This window comes from Cupressus sempervirens, chromosome 5 (assembly GCF_028749045.1).
Source record: "Cupressus sempervirens isolate cs-2001-9-10 chromosome 5, ASM2874904v1, whole genome shotgun sequence".
Taxonomy (NCBI): domain Eukaryota; kingdom Viridiplantae; phylum Streptophyta; class Pinopsida; order Cupressales; family Cupressaceae; genus Cupressus; species Cupressus sempervirens.
Genome location: NC_143122.1, coordinates 693,490,878 through 693,512,062, shown reverse-complemented (window position 1 = coordinate 693,512,062; position 21,185 = coordinate 693,490,878). Strand labels below are relative to the sequence as shown.

The window sequence follows — 21,185 nt, the reverse complement described above, 5'->3', positions numbered from 1 at the left end:
TGTAATTTATATTTTATATAATTGTTATTAGTAATTTGATTATTAAATAAATAATTCAAATTTTCGATTTGAATAGATTTTACATAATTTAATTTATTATTGATTATTAATATTATTTAATAACTTATAATATATGCATTATAATTTCTAATTTTGATTGTCTTTTTTTTTCGATTTTTTTTCCATAAAAAATCATAATATTTTTTTTCCAATAAAAAATCCATAGAAATTGATTTAAAATATTAAAAAATATTACACACATTTAAAACTAGAAACTCCAATACACATTAATATTCAGTGTGACAACCAAATACTTATAATAAATATCAAATTTGAACAACTGCAAATACTATTTAATTTTTTTTTAAATATTGAAATTTAAATCTTTAGAATTTAAATGTAATTCTTTAATCATTAAACCTCAAACCTTAAACCATATTAATAATTTCCTTAAATTCGAACTTACATACATCATTGAATCTAACTTCTCTTAGACTACTTTGTATGAAGATATACCGTATTGACATTTTGAACTTACGTAGACTATTGATCTTATTTTTCTCACATACTGCTTTGTATGGAGATCCACACATTGACGTCTTTGTTCTTTATAAGTAGCTGGTTAACAAACTCCTCCCCCTCCTTGTACTAAACTGCCATGACCGTAACGATACAAAGCATACTAAAACCATACATTTACATGTCTGCAGTACATTCTGGTGGAGGCAGAGGATATCTCTGTTTATCATTGCAGTAATTGTATATCATGAAATTTTTCTTCACCCACTGCAATTTCTTCCACTGCTCTGAACTCACCCCATTTATACCTTCTGCCAATGATGCTGCCATTGACTGAACATTGAAATTGCGGTATGATGCAACAAAAGGAGCATGCGACCAGTCTATCTTAACAAGCCCCCCTTGTGTTGCCCAATCATCCCCATTCCACAAACTTGAATACACTCCCATGGCTTGTCTCTCTGGATATGGAACACCAACTGCCTTGTTGTTCTTGAACACTCTTATTGGCACGTCATCCACCATGAATCTGCAATCAATATACCAACAATCCAATAACGAAAATCAAATGGGGCTTGGAAATTATAGCTAGAAACAATGTTATATATACAAAGAATCGATTTTCGAATGCTGATTGAGCAAATTTAACATACAAGATGTGCTGAGCAGTCCACACTACACCATAAGAATGGAAGTCAGTGGTGGGATCAAACCAGAGGTAAATCCTCTGTTCTCTATCACCTTTACCACTTGCATACACATTTGTCTGAACAACATATGGCTCCCCTGTTTTGTTTCCAAGAAACTCAAAGTCCAGCTCATCATGGTTGGCTCCCTCTGAAGAAAGCTGTAACACAATTCATTATACATAAGTTGTTTTTCATGATAAATCACTCTGTATCAACCAAATTAAGACTATAATTTCAAATACCCACATAATAAGCAGTCACAGTGCCTGCTGAGTCCCCGGGAACCAGCTTGATTTGCATGTTAATGTTCCCAAACAGATACTTATTCTTCGAAGCAAAGCCCGAACCTGTCAAACAAACATACCAAATCTTATCAGCGCCAAATTTTGTTTTACACAAAGAGCTTCAGTTTGTAACTTCTTACCTGAATTTTGATCCAGGGTGAGTTGAAGCTCCTGGCCGCCATTGAAGAATCTAACATGGTCTGAAGCCCAGGAAACGGAGAATTCTTTGTCCAGACTACTAGTGACTCCCTTGAGCAATACAAGCAATGAGACTACCAAAACCCCACGGAAGAAGAAGCTGCCCATATCTCAGAAACTTCTGAATACTAGAGATTATCTTTCTTTGCTTGTAAAGTAGATGGGGGGTAGGGGGTAATTTATAGAAGTTGATTTGCGGAGGGTTAAGAGAGAAATATAAGCAGAGTATTTGGAAAATGGGGTGTCGGTGGGAAAAAGGAATAGTCTTTGTTTGGGCTGAGCTATAAACAGCACGATTTAAATGAGTCATCACTGCAGGGGCCATCTTTACTACAATTGTATCAGCTTTTCTGGCTTGTCCTCTTTGTCAGATTTGGTCTTCTTTGCGTGGAAAGAAGAAACTAGTGAAATTTGCATCAGCCGCCTCAACTAGGATAAATTGGAAGCTCTGTAATTTTCTTGTGGTGAATTCCATTGAATAATTGTACCGGGGGTGTCTTGATAATTAGGTGAGGACATTCCAGTAGTACCAGCCAAGATGAATGGTGACAATCAAATCTATGTCATATCAAATCTTATGCCCACACAATGTCCCTCGGTTTCTCTGCCCACATGTGACACAAAGCACAGTAGTCTTGTAAAATAGAAGACAAAGATGGAGAATTGGCCGGGATAAGTCATACAAAGCATAGTAGTCATGGGATGCGGGAAATATCTAACTCAAATAGGGGAGAGGCACTAGTAGTCGTGAGGGCTAACTTCGTCAACATGTAGCCGCTACATGGGATGTCGTAAGACCTTTTTTTTTTTTTGAAATGTAAAATGACCACTTAACTAACTTCAACTAAGGTTTGAGGCTACCACTCACTTGGCAACTTGTCGAAATAATCAATTTAATTCGAAGTGTCCTAAAAATGAGATTTTGGAGGTCTTCACCGAAACTAACTAATATAAATATCAACAAATGATTGTTTAAACATCATTTCTTATGAAAATATATTCCAATACTTCTTATGAATGTAACTTATTAAATACTTAAAGAATCCTAAAAAAAATTGATATCATTTTATTTAGTTATGTTAATATCTCTTATAAAACAAGAAGAAACCAATAATTGATCATATTTAACACAACTTATGTTCAAATGGGAATATATTATAGTTTAAAATTAACTTTAAAAATACACTATTCTTTTTAAACCTATTTAAATTCTAATTTATTTTTTTCACTTCCACTTACAACTCACTAACTATGTTTCCCTAAATAATCACACAAAATCGACTTTTATACATGTCACCCTTTAAAATTTACCCACAATTTAGCCTAAAAGAATAATTAACAACCCTATAGTTGTACACTTTATGACCTACGTTGTTAAATCTTTCTCTCAACTCTACACGAATATCACATAAAATTGAACAATATAAGATTGATTGTGATAAGGGACACACGTAAAATTGAATTTGATTGTGATAAGGGACACGCGTTGGTTTCCAGAACTTTCACGACAACTCTACCCATCCTCTCTCCAGAAGTTTCCTTAAGCTTGATGACGTTAACGATAGGGTTTGCATATGTATAGTTAAGACAACTGTAGGGTTTGCATCTTTATGGCGGAGACACATAATCTTTTCTGCGTTTGACATGATGGAACTTTGGACATTATAATATGTCTGCAAGCTTGTGGTAGCCATGGCTGGAAATCAAAACGCAGACAGATCATTGTGTGACTTCATTGGAAATCTTCCTCATCTTCTCGCTCTCATCCTTTGCATCTTCTTCTTCTTTGATGCCTTCATGGGTGAATCGAGGCTCAGGATGTAGAAATAAGCGAGGGCTTTTTCAGTTCGTCGAGGCATTGCAGGAGAGCCAACCGCCTCTAATTTTTTGGTGATGATATTCTTGCTGAAGCTTTATTTCATTACATGAAATCTGCAAATATTATAAATTTTTACTAGATTTGCAGTTTCGTTGAGCATTGTCAATAGATATGTTTAGTATTTCAAAGGTGTGTATCCACACCATATTTTTGAAGGAATACAGTTTTCTCATTTGTGCAATTAGCCTCTTCCTTGTTTTTGTTTAAATTGTTTTCAGGGTTTTATACTACACACGCTGGATTGTCTGTGATGTCTTCATTTTTTCTTTGATTTGGGTATTTTCATCAATGATTTTTTCTTTTTGTAAAGTGTCGGCCCGTAGGGGCAACCGTGCATCATGACCGCCCTCTATATGATGATATATATCAACCTTCACTCCCTCTTGCCCAGCGGGTTTCGCTATATGGCAGGGATAACCGCCCTCGGCCCAAGTTCTCCATACTAAAGACAGGTTGTGATTTTTTCCTTTAAAGGGCTTTCTTCTTTTTTTCTGGTGATTGGTCCAGGATTTGGCTAAGCAACGACAAAGGCAGAGAAAATTGAGGAAAGATGAAGACGTAGAGCAAAGTAGCCCCAGCGGTGAGGCAGAGCAAATAAATGAGTAGAGTGGCTGCTGAGAGGGTGATGAAATGAGTGGAGATGAAGTGGTTTTCAACAAATCCATTGCGTGTGGCAGTTGAGCAGCTGTTTCCTTGTTTGCATGGAAGATGATAGTATTGAGGGAATATATGATACTTTGAAGGAATGTGCTGTAATTAGTAAATTAGTTGGAGGGCTTGGTGTCTCAGTTCATAATATTCGTGCAACTGGTAGTTATATTCGAGGAACAAATGGGACATCAAATGGAATTGTGCCTATGTTGTGTGTATTCAATGATACTGCACGGTATGTTGATCAAGGTGGAGGCAAGAGAAAAGGTAGTGTTCCCAGCTTGATTTTCTTTCTAAAATCTTTGTTAGTATTTGAATAAAGAGTGCCCAGAGTTCTGAGCTACTAATGTTCGAGCTCATTTAGGTGCCTTTGCCATGTACCTTGAACCATGGCATGCTGATGTTTTTGAGTTTTTGGAGTTGAGAAAGAACCATGGGAAGGTAACAACTTTAAAACCAATATGCAGTGCTGATTTATAATAACCAAGATAATATATTGACATAATTAATTCTCTGTCTAAAAGGATCATTTTGTGGATACTCCAAATCATAAAACTCTCCCAGCTGATTTGTACATATATGACTTGTAGGAAGAAAACAGATCACGTGATTTATTTTATGCACTTTGGGTCCTCGACCTCTTTATGAAAAGGGTTGAGGAGAATTCTACTTGGGCATTGTTTTGTCCAAATGAAGCTCCTGGGCTGTCTAATTGTTGGGGAGAAGAATTTGAAAGGCTCTATCTAAAATATGAGCAAGAGGTAAAATTGCCTTTTGTTATTATGTCAAATTCTTGGATTAGCCGAAACATGTGATAATAGTTGGCTTTCTATAAAATCAGGGAAGGGCAAAAAAGGTTATACAAGCACACAAGCTTTGGTTTTCAATTCTGGAAGCTCAGATAGAAACTGTGAATCCATACATGCTATTTAAGGTATGCATGTCTATTGTAATTGCATTTGTAATTTGCTTATTGTTGGGTTATCTTTTACCTACATATGTTTGTTTGTCTATTTATGCTAGCATTTGTTGGCTATTTAGGACACGTGTAATAGCAAAAGCAATTAGCAGAATCTAGGAACTATTAAGTCCTCAAACCTCTGTACAAAGATTATTGAATTTACAAGTCCAACTGAAACTGAAGTCTGTAACTTGGCCTCAATTTCCTTGTCTAGATATGTGAAGGAGAAGGTATGTTTTCTATGAACATTCTAATTTGAGGCCTTATTTTGGACATTTTTGAGAAGCTGATTTGTATCCCTATGTACAGGGTGTACCCAATGAGTCTCAACCCTCTAAGTTGGTTGGTAGCAGGGGATGCATAAACTGATTTTTTGATTTTGATAAGTTAGCAGAGGTTAGCCTAATTATCACTTATTTCAAATTTGTTCTCTATTGTCTAAGTTTTGGCTGTGCACATTTCCTCTTTCTTTACAAGTCAAGACTATCTAATGCTTTTCTGGCAAAACAGGTTACTTCAATTGTGACTTACAATCTTAACAAGATAAATGAAAGCGAGTTCCATAAATGGAGGATGAAGTTGCTATCGATTTCAGGTGAGGTTACTTTATACCTCACTAAGGCAATGATCCATTTCTTCCCATTGTTGAGTTTATATTTTATTCATTGTTTTATGAGTTTAATTCTTGTAATTAAATTTAGATCAATGATCCATTTCTTCCTGTTATTGAATTTATATTTCATTTATTATTTTGTAAGTTAAATTCTATAATTAAATTTAGGTCAAATCTATACATAATGCATGAACGTATAGAAGCATGCATATATTCACATACTTGCATATATATTGCATTAACATATATACTAAACTATATATGTATGTATGTATGTATATATGTATGTATATACATAAGTATGTGTGTAAATATGCATGTATATATGTATATATGTATATATGTATGTATATGTGTGTATATATGTATGTATGTACATATGTATGTGTGTGTAAATATGCATGTATATATTACAAAGTGCAATCTATGGATGCATATATATGTATGTATATACATATGGATGTGTTTGTAAATATGCATGTATATATTACAAAGTGCAATCTATGAATGCATATATATATATATATATATACACACACACACATATATATATACACACACATATATATATATATATATATACACACATATATATATATATATATATACACACACATATATACATACATACATACATACATACATACATACATACATACATACATACATATATATATATATATATATATATATATATATATATTTGAATGCATTCATCATTATATTTATATAATATAATTCTAATAAAATATCATCATTTATGAAGTTCTCCAAAACACTTCATAATGGCTAGTAAATCCTATTGGATCAGTTATGACAATTTCTCTCAAATAACATCACAATTCCAACACATTTGCACTAACAAAATTTATACATCATAATTCATGTTTTGGTTTCAAATTACATCAAGCTATGAACTTAGCCAAAATACTTCATAACATATATATGGCATATGTATATCTAGTTTAAAGGATCTTGTATATGGTGTGATCGATCATGCACCTAACTTCCATCCAAAAATCAAAATTTTTACATCATAAGTTATAATTTGGTCTCAAGTTACATCAACGTATGAATTCAACCAAAATAATTCATAGCTTATAGTATATCCAAGTCCCAAGTTACATTAATTCATGAAGTTAGACAAAATACTTCATAACATATGACATATCCATCATGTGTATGGTTTGATCAATCATATACCTAACATTCAAAAAATAGAATTTTCGCAATGTAAGTTATCATCTTGTCTCAAGTTACATCAGTATATGTCATTAACCAAAATACTACATAGCATATGGTATATCTAGTCTCAAGTAGTTCAATATATTAAGTTAACCAAAATACTTCACAGCATATGATATATCCAGCCTCAAGTAGCTTGCATATGGTGTGATCCATCATGTACCTAACTTCCATCCCATAAAATCTAGTTTCAAGGAACTGTTACTCCAGAAATACGATTTGATGATTCATGTACCTACAACAAATCCAAAAAAAAATCAATTTCAATGAACTTTTACTCCAAAAATATGGTTTGATGAATAATGCACCTACCAAAAATCCACCCTAAAAAGTAATAATTTCAAGGAGCTTATACCTTCTAAAGTAGTATTTTCCATATAATCATATTAGCTTTTATGCAAACCTACAGAATCCATTGGTATGGTTGTATTATTAGAACTTAAGCCTCCATTAGATATGCTGGTATTATTTGAACTAGATCCTCCATTTCCTTGCTCCATGGAAGGTGTTCTAGGAAGTTGTAGTTGGCTTGCAGAAATCTGATTGTTATTTGGATGATTGGCAATAGACGAATAAGCAGTAGTGTAAATGTTCATTATATCTCTCAAAATTGAATTTTCTGGAAGAGAAGTTAAGGGATTGCTTAAACGCCTTTGTTTTACCAACTCCTTTTTCACTTTTTCTATTTCCCTCATTCTTTTCACTTGTTCCTTTTTCTGTTCTTTCTCTTTCCTCTGCACCAGTCGAAGTTGTTCTCTCTTTTGCTTCTTCATTGCATTTTCTAGTTTCTTTTGTGCTTTCAGCTCTCTTTGGATAGCTCTACTAGCTTTTCTCTCATTTGCTTGTTCCTTTTTTTTGGCCTTCAATTTTGCAATCTCTTTCTTTTTGGCTTCCTGTTCTATGAAAATTTGCATGAACTCATCTCCTGTGAGTATTTTGGACTGTCGATTGAGCCTAATTGTACCACCACTCTCATGAGAATATTTTTCATTTACCCTTGCATTTGGTAACTTTAGGAAAGATGATAATATTGGCAACTGGTTACCTTCTAGTTGGTTGTTTTGTGTATTTGTAATGTGAGCATCCATTGTGTCATCATTACCATTATTCTCTCTTGACTGAATCTCTTCATCCTCTATAGACAACTTTGTTGTTGCATAGTAATGAACTAATCGGTGTGGAGGAGATGGAGGAGGGGATGGAATTGACAATTCTACATCCTCATTATCTAATTCCAAGTTGACAGAAAGGTTTCTAGCACCTTCCATGATGTAATCAGGTATACTCACTTCAGTAGGAATACTCAGTCCTAATGTATCTTGTGTAGTATGCACCATATGATGTCTATGTTCAGTAGAATCATGTTGTCCTTGTTCAATAGCAGCACAATCATGTTGTCTTTCTTCAATAGCATCAGAATCATGTTGTCCTTCTTCAACAGTAGCAGAATCTTGTTGTAGTTGCATTTCAATTGTAGCATTTTCTCTTTGAATTTGTTCTACTCTTTCTTGAATATCAAAGTCACTAACTCCTGCAAATCTCAGAATACTTTCAAGGGCAATTGCTTCATCTTCATTCTCAACACTAGACTGAAATGCTTTGCTAGGATTCATGTCATTCATAAGTGATGTTCGGTTCAATGGCCAAATACCAGTTCTCTTAAATCCGGCCTTGATATTTTCTGGAGTGAGGGCCTTTTTGAATGCTTTGCTGCATAAGGTAGCTAATTCAGACTTATTTATTTCTAATCCATGGTGCTTTGCCATCCATTCTGATCTCTCTTTTTTGAAATAGTTCTTAAAAGGAGAAAAAACACTTACGTCCAAAGGTTGGAGCTTGTGGCTTGTGTGACTAGGCAATGTAAGAAGATCAATTCCTAGAACTCTTGCCTCTTGAATTGTGGAAAGTGCCACATGGCTCCCATGACCATCAAATATAAGTAAATGCCTATTGCTGGGTGAGACTCCACCAGGTCTAAATCTAGCAAAGTGATGCAACAAATTAAGGAATAGTTCCTTGGTCATCCATGCATGGGGTTGGGCTGCCATACAAGCCCCGAGTTCACACCCTGCAATATAATTTTTTATTTGCCTTTGACCTTTAAAGAGGTAGAATCCTGGAATGCTTTATCCGACAGCATTAACACAACATAATATGGTGATCCATTCTCTACTTTTTGACAATACATAAGGCACACTCCTTGAGCCCCTTTTGGCTATTACCTTCATTCCACAATTTCTCCCAGCTTGAACACCTGTTTCATCACAATTCCAAATTTTGTGTTGGCTATATTGTCTATCTTTGTAAACTTTTTCCAAGTTGTCATAAAATGTTGCTGCTATGGATGGGCTAAGCATTCTGGCTCTGTCTTTATCTATACCTTCTGCAGTTCTTAATGCCAACTGAGGATGCCTTCTTTTAAACCCTGTCCACCATGACTTGCCAGGAAAACCATCTTTGAAGGGATTTGGCCTAGTCTCACAAATGTGAGCAACATGTGATTTCAATTGTGATATTTCAAGACCATATCCCATCTCTGCCATTTCTTGACACCATTGCGCTATCTCCATTTCTTCTTCACTTGATAATATAGTGGGTGGACCTCTTGTTGTTGTAGTTGTGATACCTTGCAACCAATATGACAAGGTTGTAAAAGGAATACCCCATTTCTTGGCAGTAGCTCGGATGGAATACTCATTATCTTCAACATCTTTGATTGCACTATCCATGTCTGATTTTGACCAATTTTTTCTCAATGGTGCACTCTTAGGTGTTGTAGACATGGGTGGTGTACTAGAAACTGTTTGCACATCCAAAATATCTATTGGATTTGGATTTGGTATTTCAAGATGAGTTGGTATGTCATTTTTCTCTCTAGTATTGCTTTCATTTTCTAGATTGCATTGAAGCATAACCCCTCTTTTGTGCATTAGTAGCGGCCTTGTTCTTTGAACTTGATTTCTCTTAGAAGCTCTCATGGTGAAATATATGTAGTCTGTGTGAGATTTATGTTAGAAAACCACTTTCTTTTAATAGAAGACTGCAATCTATTCTAACGAATATTGCAAATGGTGTTAAAAAAATAGGGCATTTCCTTGAAAATAAATATGTAATGATACAATGACAAAAAAAATCAATTGACCAGTGTGAATGCTTTTGTCAATATTTTTTTTGGCTAACTATTTTGTTTACAACTCAAAGTTAAATAGAGTACATTGCTATGTAATAATTTTTTTTATTTTTACAGATTGTATTTCCACTCTTAAACAAATGCATGAAGAGAGTGAAGAGAATCTGGAGGCTCAAGATATCAACAATCTCAGCAGTTTCAACAGTTACAGTTGATTTTAGATACAATCTCAGCAATTATAGTTGATTAATTGGAAGTTGATGAGCAGTTACAGCAGTTACAGTTGATTTTAGATACAACCTCAGCAATTATAGTTGATTAATTGGAAGTTTATGAAAGAAGCAACAATTATGATTGATTCATATCAACAATCTCAGCAGTTATAGTTGATTTCAGATACAATCTCAGCAATTATAGTTGATTCCAAATACAATCTAAGTAGTAAAAAATTCATTTTATAGTGAAAAGTTGTTCTTTCAGCAAAAATAAAGTAGAAATATTCAAACAAAGAGAATATAAATGGAAATGAATCAAAATTTATGCACCTGAATGTGCTTAGTTTGGGTGATGAGAGGAGTTGCAGTCACGGCTGGTTCCAGATAAAATTTAAGCAATGAAAAAAGAGACTACTATTTTCATTTTATAGATCATGTTAACACCTATTTAACCATGATTAAATTTGAATTTCAACTGCTCAACCTATTTTAATAGCTAAATTTGATTGGTTGGTTTTTGTTGCCATGGATTGTGCCTTTTTCCCCCTAATTTGATTGGATAAATTTTGATGCCATGGATTGAATTCTGTTGCCATTATTTGACTGTTGGAGTAGGATAACTTGTCGTCCAAAATTACTGAGTTTGAATTTTTTTGTATTTTATTGGTTTATTTATGGTGAGCCTTACAAGTTCTTTATGTTTGTAGGTGATATGTCAAAAAAGCTAATAAATGCATCGACAAAGGAGCAAGCTGGAATGAAAAATTGAGTTAGATAACTGACATTACATCTGATAGGGATCTAGTAGTTGTACAACACTACGTATTGTCTAAAAAACAAGATTTGTTTGTATATTTTAAGTACCTAGTAAATGTACACTTTTGAGTTATATTCAACAAATGAAAATTTGTATAGATTTTAAAAAGTGCCCAGTAGTTGTACACTTAGTGATGGTATTTAGAGAAAAAGCATTTTTAATTGTTATAGGTTGTAATATTTGTCAATCAATATCAAATATTAATTGTAATAGATTGGATCATAATTTTATATATTTATTTCTAATTGTGAGATGGAGGAGATTTATTTAATTTTCCAATGCACTTATTTATTTATTTTAGATTCATTATTTTAAAACTCAAGCACTTGTTCTAGTATACTTATTTATATTAATCAAAGAAAAAAGAATTGCATAATATTCGATGATACATTTATAAATTTTGTTTTTAATTTAAAGATTACAAGCACTCATGTGTACAATTATTGGTTCCGTATATCACATGTCTGGTAATATTTCTATTAATAGATGAAGTCTATGTAATCAATATTTAATATTAATTGGTTCTATTTATAGTATTAATATTAACAATTTCTATAACAACTATTGGACCCCACTCAAGTATTGGTGCCTCTCCCCTATATAGAAGGAAGCAAGGTACGAAGCAAAACGCATGGCATTCTTAAATGGGTAGGTATGTAATATAACTTGTTAATCTTACATTTACATCATGGGCAAATTTGTGCATTCATCTTTCCTCATAATATTTTTCATGTGAAAGTTTGAAGTACTGCATTTAATTTTGAAGTTCATATCGTAATAATAGAGTTCTAATGTGTTTTTGTGACAATTCTTTTATTCATCATGTGTTTCTATGTTCATTTTGTTATTGTCCTTTCGCATCAATTATTTTTAATTGAAAATGTGCAAAGAGAATATAATTAGAAGAGTGAACAAATTGGTTGCTAAATAAGTAAGAAAATCAACCAATCAATTCTAGATTACCACATGTAACAAAATGTTGTCTTTACAACCAATAGGCCTATTATTACAAGGACTCAATGAGGCATTATAAAGTCTTATAATGGACTTCAACAAAAATACATTACATTGAGAGCTTGTTCAATCGTGAACAACAACATTAAAATTTGAACTTCAATAATTGTTGCATTTGTCTTGAACACATGAAGTCTTTCTCATGAAGTTATAGAACTTGGTATTTAATAGCATAAGACAACCTGCTAGTTTCCACTTGTTCATTGGGTGTTGCAATTGAGAGTACTATAAATAGATTATTTAAAAGATGATATTGGAATAATGCTTGAGCGTTTGTGCTTAGTGAAAATTTGCTTTAAAAGATTTGAACATTGACTTTTCTACATATGAAATAAAATGATCTATCTTATTGAATCAACCACAACATTGTTATAAAAACCAAAACCCAAAATGATTTGTCTCCAACCTAGCACTGAAGTAATATGTTTCTTGTGATTGCACATACAAGAACATAATATATAGAAAGAATAGTACTTTATATTCCTTTTCTTTTCCTATATTCCATATGCATAATGGAATTTAGTGATATTTTAAGTTATAACATTGACCTTATTCTAAAAAGATAAGTTTATTAATGCTAGTTATGCATTGAGTAAAAGATTAATATATTCTTAATAAATGATGAATATAGAAACTCGAGAAGGAATCAATGATCAAATTATATGCATGAAATTCATAAAGAATCATTTAATGATAGAAATAGTGAATTGCGTGGCCTATGATCTTAACAATAATTGTCATTTTTAAAGTAGTTTACATGTTGGTACATGACAATGCATTGAAGGAGTTACTTTTTTCAGTTAGGATAAGAGTCCCTAAATGTATTTGCCCTAATGTGGGGTGCTTGAATTTGTGTAGTTAAAGGTATTGACCAATGGTGTATGCTTTTCTCTTATGTTATTAAGCTGGTAGGCTTATACCTAGGGAACTTGTCACTAGAATGTTGTGATAATCTGGTGTTTTCGGATGCTAGAAAAGGGGTTCATTGGCTGATCGGTGGTGTCAAAAGAAAAGTTAGTATGTGGATAATGGTGGGGAAGGGGCACTAACACCATGTTCCCATGTTGCTTCTTATTAGTATTTTCTGCTTAAAATTAAGCAATTATACATTCTTATGGGACATTAAAATTGTAAAATAGAGAATCTTCTCCATTTTAAGTGGAGCAGCTATTTTTTAGTGAACGAAATAAGATGGGGAAAAATGTGGGGGGCTAAAAATAGGTAGTCAGTACTTATTAGAAAAATTCCCATGTGTCTCCATAAATTTATTTCCCTCATTTTTTAACCATCGAAATAATTAGCTTGAAATTTTATATTTTAAAATCAATTAAAATCCTGACGTAGTAAAATGAGGAGTTGCATTAGGCCACTACCCAGCTTCACAAATTTCTTTTATAAAAATTGAGCACCCACTGCTAGCTAAAATAAACTAAGTAGTGACATAAGAACATGTTGTAAGTTTCTGATTTTGTGTCTGCTATTTTCATGTTCGTCCATGACTGGTGCAAAATTTACTGCTAATGATCATTTAACTTTTCATCCACTTCTTCTTTCAGTAAGGGTTACAACAATGTAACTTTCTAGTGTTTTTCAGTCTTTTCATATTTTGTAGTCATTTTTCCTTGGGGGTTTTGTTTCCAACATTTAAATCCTTGTTAGCTCTTAATTTTTTGTATAGCCCTTATTGTTTTTGTCAAAATATTTGTTATGAAGGTGTGTTATGATGTTAACTAAGTGATTTTAATAATAAAATAAGTTAAAATAATCACTGAGTGTGCTAGAGGCTTGAGCCAACAAAGTAGTATTGCGACCTATCTCTTTTTCGAAATGAAATATACTATCAAGAAATATTTTTCCATAAACCTTCAATCTTACATTTGGTTGTACCAGACTAAAAAATAATCCACGTGGTTCCTGTTTTATTTTCCCAATTAAATTCTATGATAGGTACTGATTATTTAGATTTGGCATTGCTTATAGAGTGGATGTAGTCCTCCATAGGCAATCAAAAATTAGCCTTCTATCCATCTCCTACCATATTAAAACCATCAAGTGGCCTAAATTTCCCTCAATAGTATTTCTTTTCTAAATAACTGTGGCTATCATACTTCTATAGTTTAGGACTGGCTAATCTCTAGACAAAATGCACTGAAGGAAAAAAAATTCAAACATACACACACACTCACACACACACACACACACACACACACACACACATACATATATACATATATTATATATATATATATATGTATGTATGTATGTATGTATATGTATATATATGTATATATGTATATATATGTATATGTATATGTATGTATGTATGTATATATGTATATATATGTATATGTATATATATGTATATGTATATGTATGTATATGTATATGTATGTATATGTATATGTATATGTATACATATACATATACATAAACATACATATACATTAACATATACATATACATATACATATACATATACATATACATATACATATACATATACATATACATATATATATATATATATATACATACATACATACATACATACATACATATATATTCCAAATTCATGAAAGCACAGTGACTTTTTCTCAAATTTTTTGTTGTTTTTCATTACAAAATATGCAGATCATGAAGATCAAATGCTGAATTTTTTTAAAAATTCAATATATTTTAAATTTTTTAAATTTGGTCAATAATGCATTTTGCAGGGAGGATAGCCGTATATTTCTTGGTAACTCTTCTTTCGGGCTCCAATACAATTTTAGTAGTGGCATTTTGTGTGGTTTAAAATTTAACTTTCTTTCATCGTTGAAATTAGGCATCGGTGTTTCTATGTAAATAGGTTTGAATTCTTTATAGTTTGTTTGATTTATGGTTCTTATAGTGATGCAAAATGGATAGAAATAAATATATTTATATTTCTTTTTGTGATTAGTTAAAGGTGATTCAAAATTAGGTTATGAGACACATGTTAATTTGTTAAGAAGAAATCACTTAGAATTACACTAACACGATTTTAAATAATTTACAAAAATAAAATATATCAATTTTCAAAAGATACTTTCAATTGTAGCTTAACATGTGTATTTAGGCATGTGGTATTTGTGACTCGGTAATTAAAGTTATAAAATCTTAATATTAGTAAACACTTGAATTGTCTTTGCATCTTTTTATGTGGATGCTATATTAAATATATAATTGAATTATTTTATATTCTTTATAGCCAGGTCTTCAAGAATGAGTTTTGGGGTAATTTTATTGTCTAGCAAGGTGATCATATGTATTTAATGTCTTGATGTTGTTTGAACCTTGTTATGGTAACTATTGAATTGATTATTCAATATTTTGAGAGTTGTGTGGTTGGATTTTAGTGATGTCTTTTTTATTTCTATGTGGTCTATGGCTTCTTTGGAGCTTTCCTTGATTTGGAAGGCATGTTTATCTAATTTGCAAAATGATGTACTTTTAATAATTCCATTATATTGATATTTTGAAATATAATTTTATTATTATTATGTATGGTAGGTAATTGAGAAAGATAAACTTGATATGAATTTGCATTCACATCTTGGGGGTGGTAATTGTACCTTGGATATATTGCGGAAAGTTGTAGATTGAGGATTTATTGCTTTTGATAAGTTTATCTAGAAGAGAGATGGAGAGGTGAAAAGATTGATATTGATAAAAAAATAGGGAGGGGAAATAGTGAGAGGGAGTGCATATGTATGAGGGAGATAAATATGGAGGGAAATGCAAAGAAGTAGGAAGTAGGAATGAAAGGAATAAGAGAGAGGAGAGTGGGGAGATGAAGAGGTAGAATTAAAATGTTTGAGGTGATAGATAGTAGATAATTATAATGAGAGATAATAAGAGATTGAGAGGGGCAAGGGGAGAGTGAGTATGACAAAAAATATAGAGAAATAAGAGGGGTAGATAGGTGAAAATGTTGATAGAGATTAAATATATAGGAAAATGTAGGGAGAGTCAGTGTATAGTTAGATGGATCAGAATTGAATATTAAAGTGCAAGATAGCTATGAAGATAAAGACAAAGAGGAGGGGGACAAATAGGAAGAGTAGAAGAGGGAGATAAAGAGAGATAATGATAAAGATACATTAGGTATAAGACAAATAGTGGATAGATAATAGACATAGTACATATATAGAGTAAATTAGAGGAAATAGAATATAGAGACATAAGAGTGATTAATAAAGAGGAGTAAGATAAAATAGAGATAGGGAGGGAGAAAGTAGTGTCCATGTCTACGAATAAGAGAGACATAAATATTGGGGTGGGGAAGTAGTCAGAGAGAGTTTATAAATAACTATCCAAGACCATATCACTTATACAAGACTATCGGCTTAACCCTTGCACCTTTCAAAGGTGCAAGTGCTAGTTTTATTTTATCTTTCATTTTGCACTCTTTATTATGTATGGATCTTATTACAAATTATGTATGTAGTATTGGGTGGAATTCTTGAAATTGATATGATAACATGTTTGGGTAAAAATTTATGTTTTCAATTAGATTGATCTTTATTGTCTTGTTATTTATTAAATTTTGCTATCAAATGAATATATTTATCATATTTTGGTATATTTTTAGTATGATATTGGACAATAGAGAATTCTATGTGTTGTGATGTGATACAACATCTCATTAGAATTCTATGTATTGTAATTTTAAAAAAATATATGAAATTATGATTGTAAATTCTTGTTATAGATTATAAGATTAATTTTGATTTATGCTTGGGTGAGTTTATTGAAAATATTACAATAGATATATTGCATAATGAGGCAAACAAAAGTTATTGTGACCACTAAGTAGTTTAAATGAAAAAAGAAACATTATTTTATGTTCTTTTGTAAATATGTGTACATGTAATGTGTTGTGAGCACTCCAATATACATAATTTGTGTATCCATCTTGATATTACGTGTATAACTACAAATAATGTTGGATTTATACTTGCATAATTCCTTTTTTGTACATCTTGTAGAGAGCCAATCTTGGGGTCAATGATCTCAACAAATTTGTGGGAATCATATGAAGCTATGTTGACATGTTGTTGTATTAGTTTGGACTATTTAACCATATTTATGCAAATTGGGCATCTTCTACTTCTTTATTGAATTAACCGTTGAGTGGTTCATACTACTTTCCTATCATGCATCATTTTCTTGAATGTACTACTAGCATCTAACATGTGGTCGTGGCTATAGTTGGGTACATGCAAGTGTTTTTCTTGTGAACATGACACTTGTAAGTGTAATCACCCAAAAATGGTCATCTAGACTATTAGCCCCCTTCTCATCATTTTGGCTAAATTATTTAATCATTTTCCTAGGCCAAATTGCTAAAATTTAATTTATTTGATTTTAACCTATAGTTTGATTATAATATCCTAAGTCAATATTTGATTAAAAGAACATGTCCCCTTTTAATTAAATAAAAGACCCCATTCTTCCAACCCATTCTAATGTGCACACATTAAGTCTTTTTCCTATTTAAAAACTAAGTTAAAGAAAAGACTTTGTCTCACATGAAAAGTCATCTCTTTCTCATTGATCGAAATGATCTTGCACATGGATCATGGGTATGCATAGGATCATGGTGTGCCAAAAAGTGGTGATCTAAAAAATATGTAGTTTTGAAATTCCTCAAACTATTTCAAAATCTATTCCAACTTTTTTCCCACCCACCCTAATACTAAATGCAAATAATTAATCTCTTTATAAGGTCTACTATATCTTTTGATACCAATCCTTTATGGTCAACTTTAAAAACATCCTAAAATTGTGTTTTTGGCCTGTTTTTATGTGATTTTTACTTCAAACATGTAGCTGATGACTTTTTTTCACCAAAATTTGATGAAATGAAAAGGGTTTCTCAAGAATGTTCTTATCTTTCCATAAATGTAAGGTTTTTCAAATTATGAGTTTAGTAAGTAGTTATTACTTATTGTCTAATGGAGTTATGTATAATAAAGTACTGACTGACACACTACTTGAAAAACAACTATAACTTTCAAATGGTATAACAATTTTTTAAATCCAAAAGATGCATCACATTCTATGTTTCTTCTACTATAAGGAAAAAAATGAAAAATTATATTTTGCAAATTTTGAATTAGTTAAAGTGGTCAGACATGAGAGCTTTTGAATTCCAAAAATTCTAAAATAAAAAATTAATTAATTATTATTTATTTATAATAAAAATACTCAAAAAATGTGTCACATGTAGACATGAGTCTACTACTTATATCTAGAATATTATTAAAAAATATTATCATTTGATTTTGATTAAGGTGGTCAGACATACATCTACTTCTTATTTTTGTTCTAAAATTTTTGTAATATTGCATTAAAATTCAAAATTTTGACCAATCAGTTTTATTTTTTTGAGATAAGTCCTAGTGGTTTAGAAACTAGTTTCAATTTCATAGATATTCTTTTCTCTAAACTTTTTTATATAAAGTTAATAACAAGTAGAAAATTGCACGTCAAGTTGACATAACCATGATTTTTTAATTTTTCTATTGCCACTTAAGAGCATAATTTGGTTGACCATGATCCTACACGGTGTCTCATGCTAAAAGTCAACTCCCACCCTTGATCATCCACTTCTTGATTTTTATCTCAACCATCCATACACCTTTAAAAGGGAGAGCTCTCTCCTCTAAGGATCCCATTTTTGAGCTAATGTTATGCTACAAGTTTATTTGTAGGTTTTCTTAAAGCATTTTGTGAAGATCTTCTATCTTCTTGTCTCATTCTTGGATTTTCATACTAGTTTAGCTCATTTTCAATAGCTTAGTTTCCTTTTGTAATAGTATATATCACCTAGTTTAATTAGCATGGCTTGGTAACACTCTCATTTTTCTTAGTTTAGTTGCATTGTACATCTCATCTTAGTATGGTTTCATTCTTGCATTGCATACTCAAGAGTTTTTTGACACTAGTATTCTTGTTGTCATCTAAAGATTCTCCCATTTCATAGTTTACTAGCAAGGGTTGCATTCCTAAGGTTCAACTGAAAGCCCTCTCTATGCTTATTTTGTATGCCTCTTGCACTCCATGAATAGGGAGATCTAAGCCGCCATTCAATCTTTCCAACTCTATGAAATACATTGGATAGAATAGTTTAAAGAAGTGCACTTTCTTAGTTTTTTGGCATTCAAGGTTTGATAGAAGGCCCCTTATGACTAGTGAATCAGAGGATGATGATTCACTTCTTGCTACCATTGCTCTAAAAGAGGAATACTTCATGCCTCTTACTTTCCTCCTTTGGGAAGAAGAACTTATGATCACAAATAATGATGTTGAAGCTTCTATGCCTAGACAACATGACTCTGATGAATTTGATACTGAAGACCCTAACCGGGGAAGAATAATAGAAAACCTTTCTTGACTGCTAGCTCAAAATCAAAGTATAGATTCTGGTGAATATGAATGGGAATCTCTTTTTGATGCTTCTTGAGAATTAGGGGTGGATGTCATACAGTCCTATGTCACCCAACCCAATATAGTCGATGAGTCTAGTCTAGGGTTTATCGAGTTTGGCTTGTAATTTTATTTTGTGGATAACACTGATCACTCTAGGCCTCCTCCTAATTTGGATCCCTTTGGAGATTTTCATATGGGATCAACTTCTCTTGTCACTAGAGATAATTCCTTCCATATCAATAATCTCAAAGCTCCACTTCCCTCTCATTGATATACCTTGATCTCATAGACTCATATGTTCAATAGAAAATACCAAAGCTACCATCTTTTCAAAATGACAATGAGATCACCTGCTACCTATATGCCATTGAACTTGTGTTGTATTCCACCAGTGAACCAATGATTAACATGACAAAAAGAAATCAAGTACCTTAGTTACAAAATAAAGAAAAAATGAAGAACAAACATTCAGATGGTGAAAATCACTTTGTGGTGGTGTCTGAACCTCAAAATAGTAAAAATAAAGATGTATCCAAAGGTAAAAAACTCTTTGAGGTTCTCGATGATGAGGTTCTTGGTAGTCTGTTGAGTTATTTTCAAGATAGATCTTTAGTTCTCATTGAACCTACATAGTCTATCAATCTTGGTATATAAGAGTCTCCCAAAATTATTCATGTTACTCAATCACTATCAACTGAGGAAAAAGAGAAATTCAGTAAGTACTTCCAAAAAAAGAAGATAAAATTTGCATGGACTTATTTAGATATGCCTTGCCTAGACATAGATCTTATCATGCACTACTTATCTATTTCTCCTAGTACTAAACCTGTCAAGAAAAAATGAGAAAAATGCACCCTCATGTGGCATTTCTAGTGAAAGCTGAGCTCAAAAAACTGTTAAGTGCAAACTTCATCTGAGCTATTGACTATACAGAGTACATCTCCAACATTGTACCTATCACAAAACATGATAAGTCCATTCATGTGTGCACAAACTTCAAATATTTGAACAAGGCATGCCCTAAGGATTATTTTCCACTTCCTAACATAGATATGATAGTGGTCATGACTGCGGGTTGTGAAATATACTCCTTAATGGATGAATTTTTTGGATAAAATCAAATTAAAATTTCCCTTAGAGATCAAGAGAAAACATCTTTCACATGTGCATGGGGTACTGTCTATTTGAATGTCATGTCATTCAGGTTAAAGAATGTAGGAGCCACTTACTAAAGAGCCATGACATGATGCATAAGAATATGGAAGATTATGTTGATGACACATCAGCTAAATCCAAGAAAAGAGACATACACCTTGATGGCTTGAGTTTGATATTAGACCTCATGGAACAATTCCAACTTAGGTTAAATCCCAAGTAGTGTGCTTTTGGTGTCAGATCAAGAAAATTGATATGCTACATCATATCTGCAAAAGGCATAGAAGATGATCCAAAAAAAGTACAAGCTATTATGGAAATGCCTCCTCCTAAGAACATTAGTCCACTAAGAAGTCTTCA

At 32.2% G+C, this 21,185-nt stretch overlaps 2 protein-coding genes across 2 annotated transcripts; one reads left to right on the top strand and one right to left on the bottom strand.

The window, feature by feature from the left end:
- Positions 1 to 414: 414 nt before the first annotated feature.
- LOC149557866 (xyloglucan endotransglucosylase protein 2-like) lies at positions 415 to 1,843 on the bottom strand. The gene is made up of 4 exons (XM_089832335.1): positions 1,633 to 1,843; positions 1,455 to 1,555; positions 1,173 to 1,366; positions 415 to 1,048 (listed from the first exon to the last, which is right to left on the bottom strand). Exons 1-4 carry the CDS (start codon positions 1,796 to 1,798, stop codon positions 697 to 699), a joined length of 813 nt encoding a protein of 270 aa, XP_089688461.1. The 5' UTR covers positions 1,799 to 1,843; the 3' UTR covers positions 415 to 696.
- A 2,986-nt stretch (positions 1,844 to 4,829) lies between these two features.
- Positions 4,830 to 5,387, top strand: LOC149557865 (uncharacterized). The gene is made up of 3 exons (XM_089786069.1): positions 4,830 to 4,981; positions 5,062 to 5,154; positions 5,262 to 5,387. Exons 1-3 carry the CDS (start codon positions 4,865 to 4,867, stop codon positions 5,286 to 5,288), a joined length of 237 nt encoding a protein of 78 aa, XP_089642195.1. The 5' UTR covers positions 4,830 to 4,864; the 3' UTR covers positions 5,289 to 5,387.
- The last annotated feature ends 15,798 nt before the right edge of the window (positions 5,388 to 21,185 follow it).

Bases quoted from the DNA above. Each gene is read 5' to 3' on its own strand.
- LOC149557866 (XM_089832335.1), bottom strand. From the start codon at position 1,798: ATGGGCAGCTTCTTCTTCCGTGGGGTTTTGGTAGTCTCATTGCTTGTA. The intron at 1,556-1,632 runs GTAAGAAGTTAC...TTTGTTTGACAG, and splicing joins CACCCTGGATCAAAATTCAG to GTTCGGGCTTTGCTTCGAAG. The intron at 1,049-1,172 runs GTATGTTAAATT...TATTGATTGCAG, and splicing joins TGGACTGCTCAGCACATCTT to ATTCATGGTGGATGACGTGC.
- LOC149557865 (XM_089786069.1), top strand. From the start codon at position 4,865: ATGAAAAGGGTTGAGGAGAATTCTACTTGGGCATTGTTTTGTCCAAAT. The intron at 4,982-5,061 runs GTAAAATTGCCT...CTATAAAATCAG, and splicing joins ATCTAAAATATGAGCAAGAG to GGAAGGGCAAAAAAGGTTAT. The intron at 5,155-5,261 runs GTATGCATGTCT...TTGGCTATTTAG, and splicing joins ATCCATACATGCTATTTAAG to GACACGTGTAATAGCAAAAG.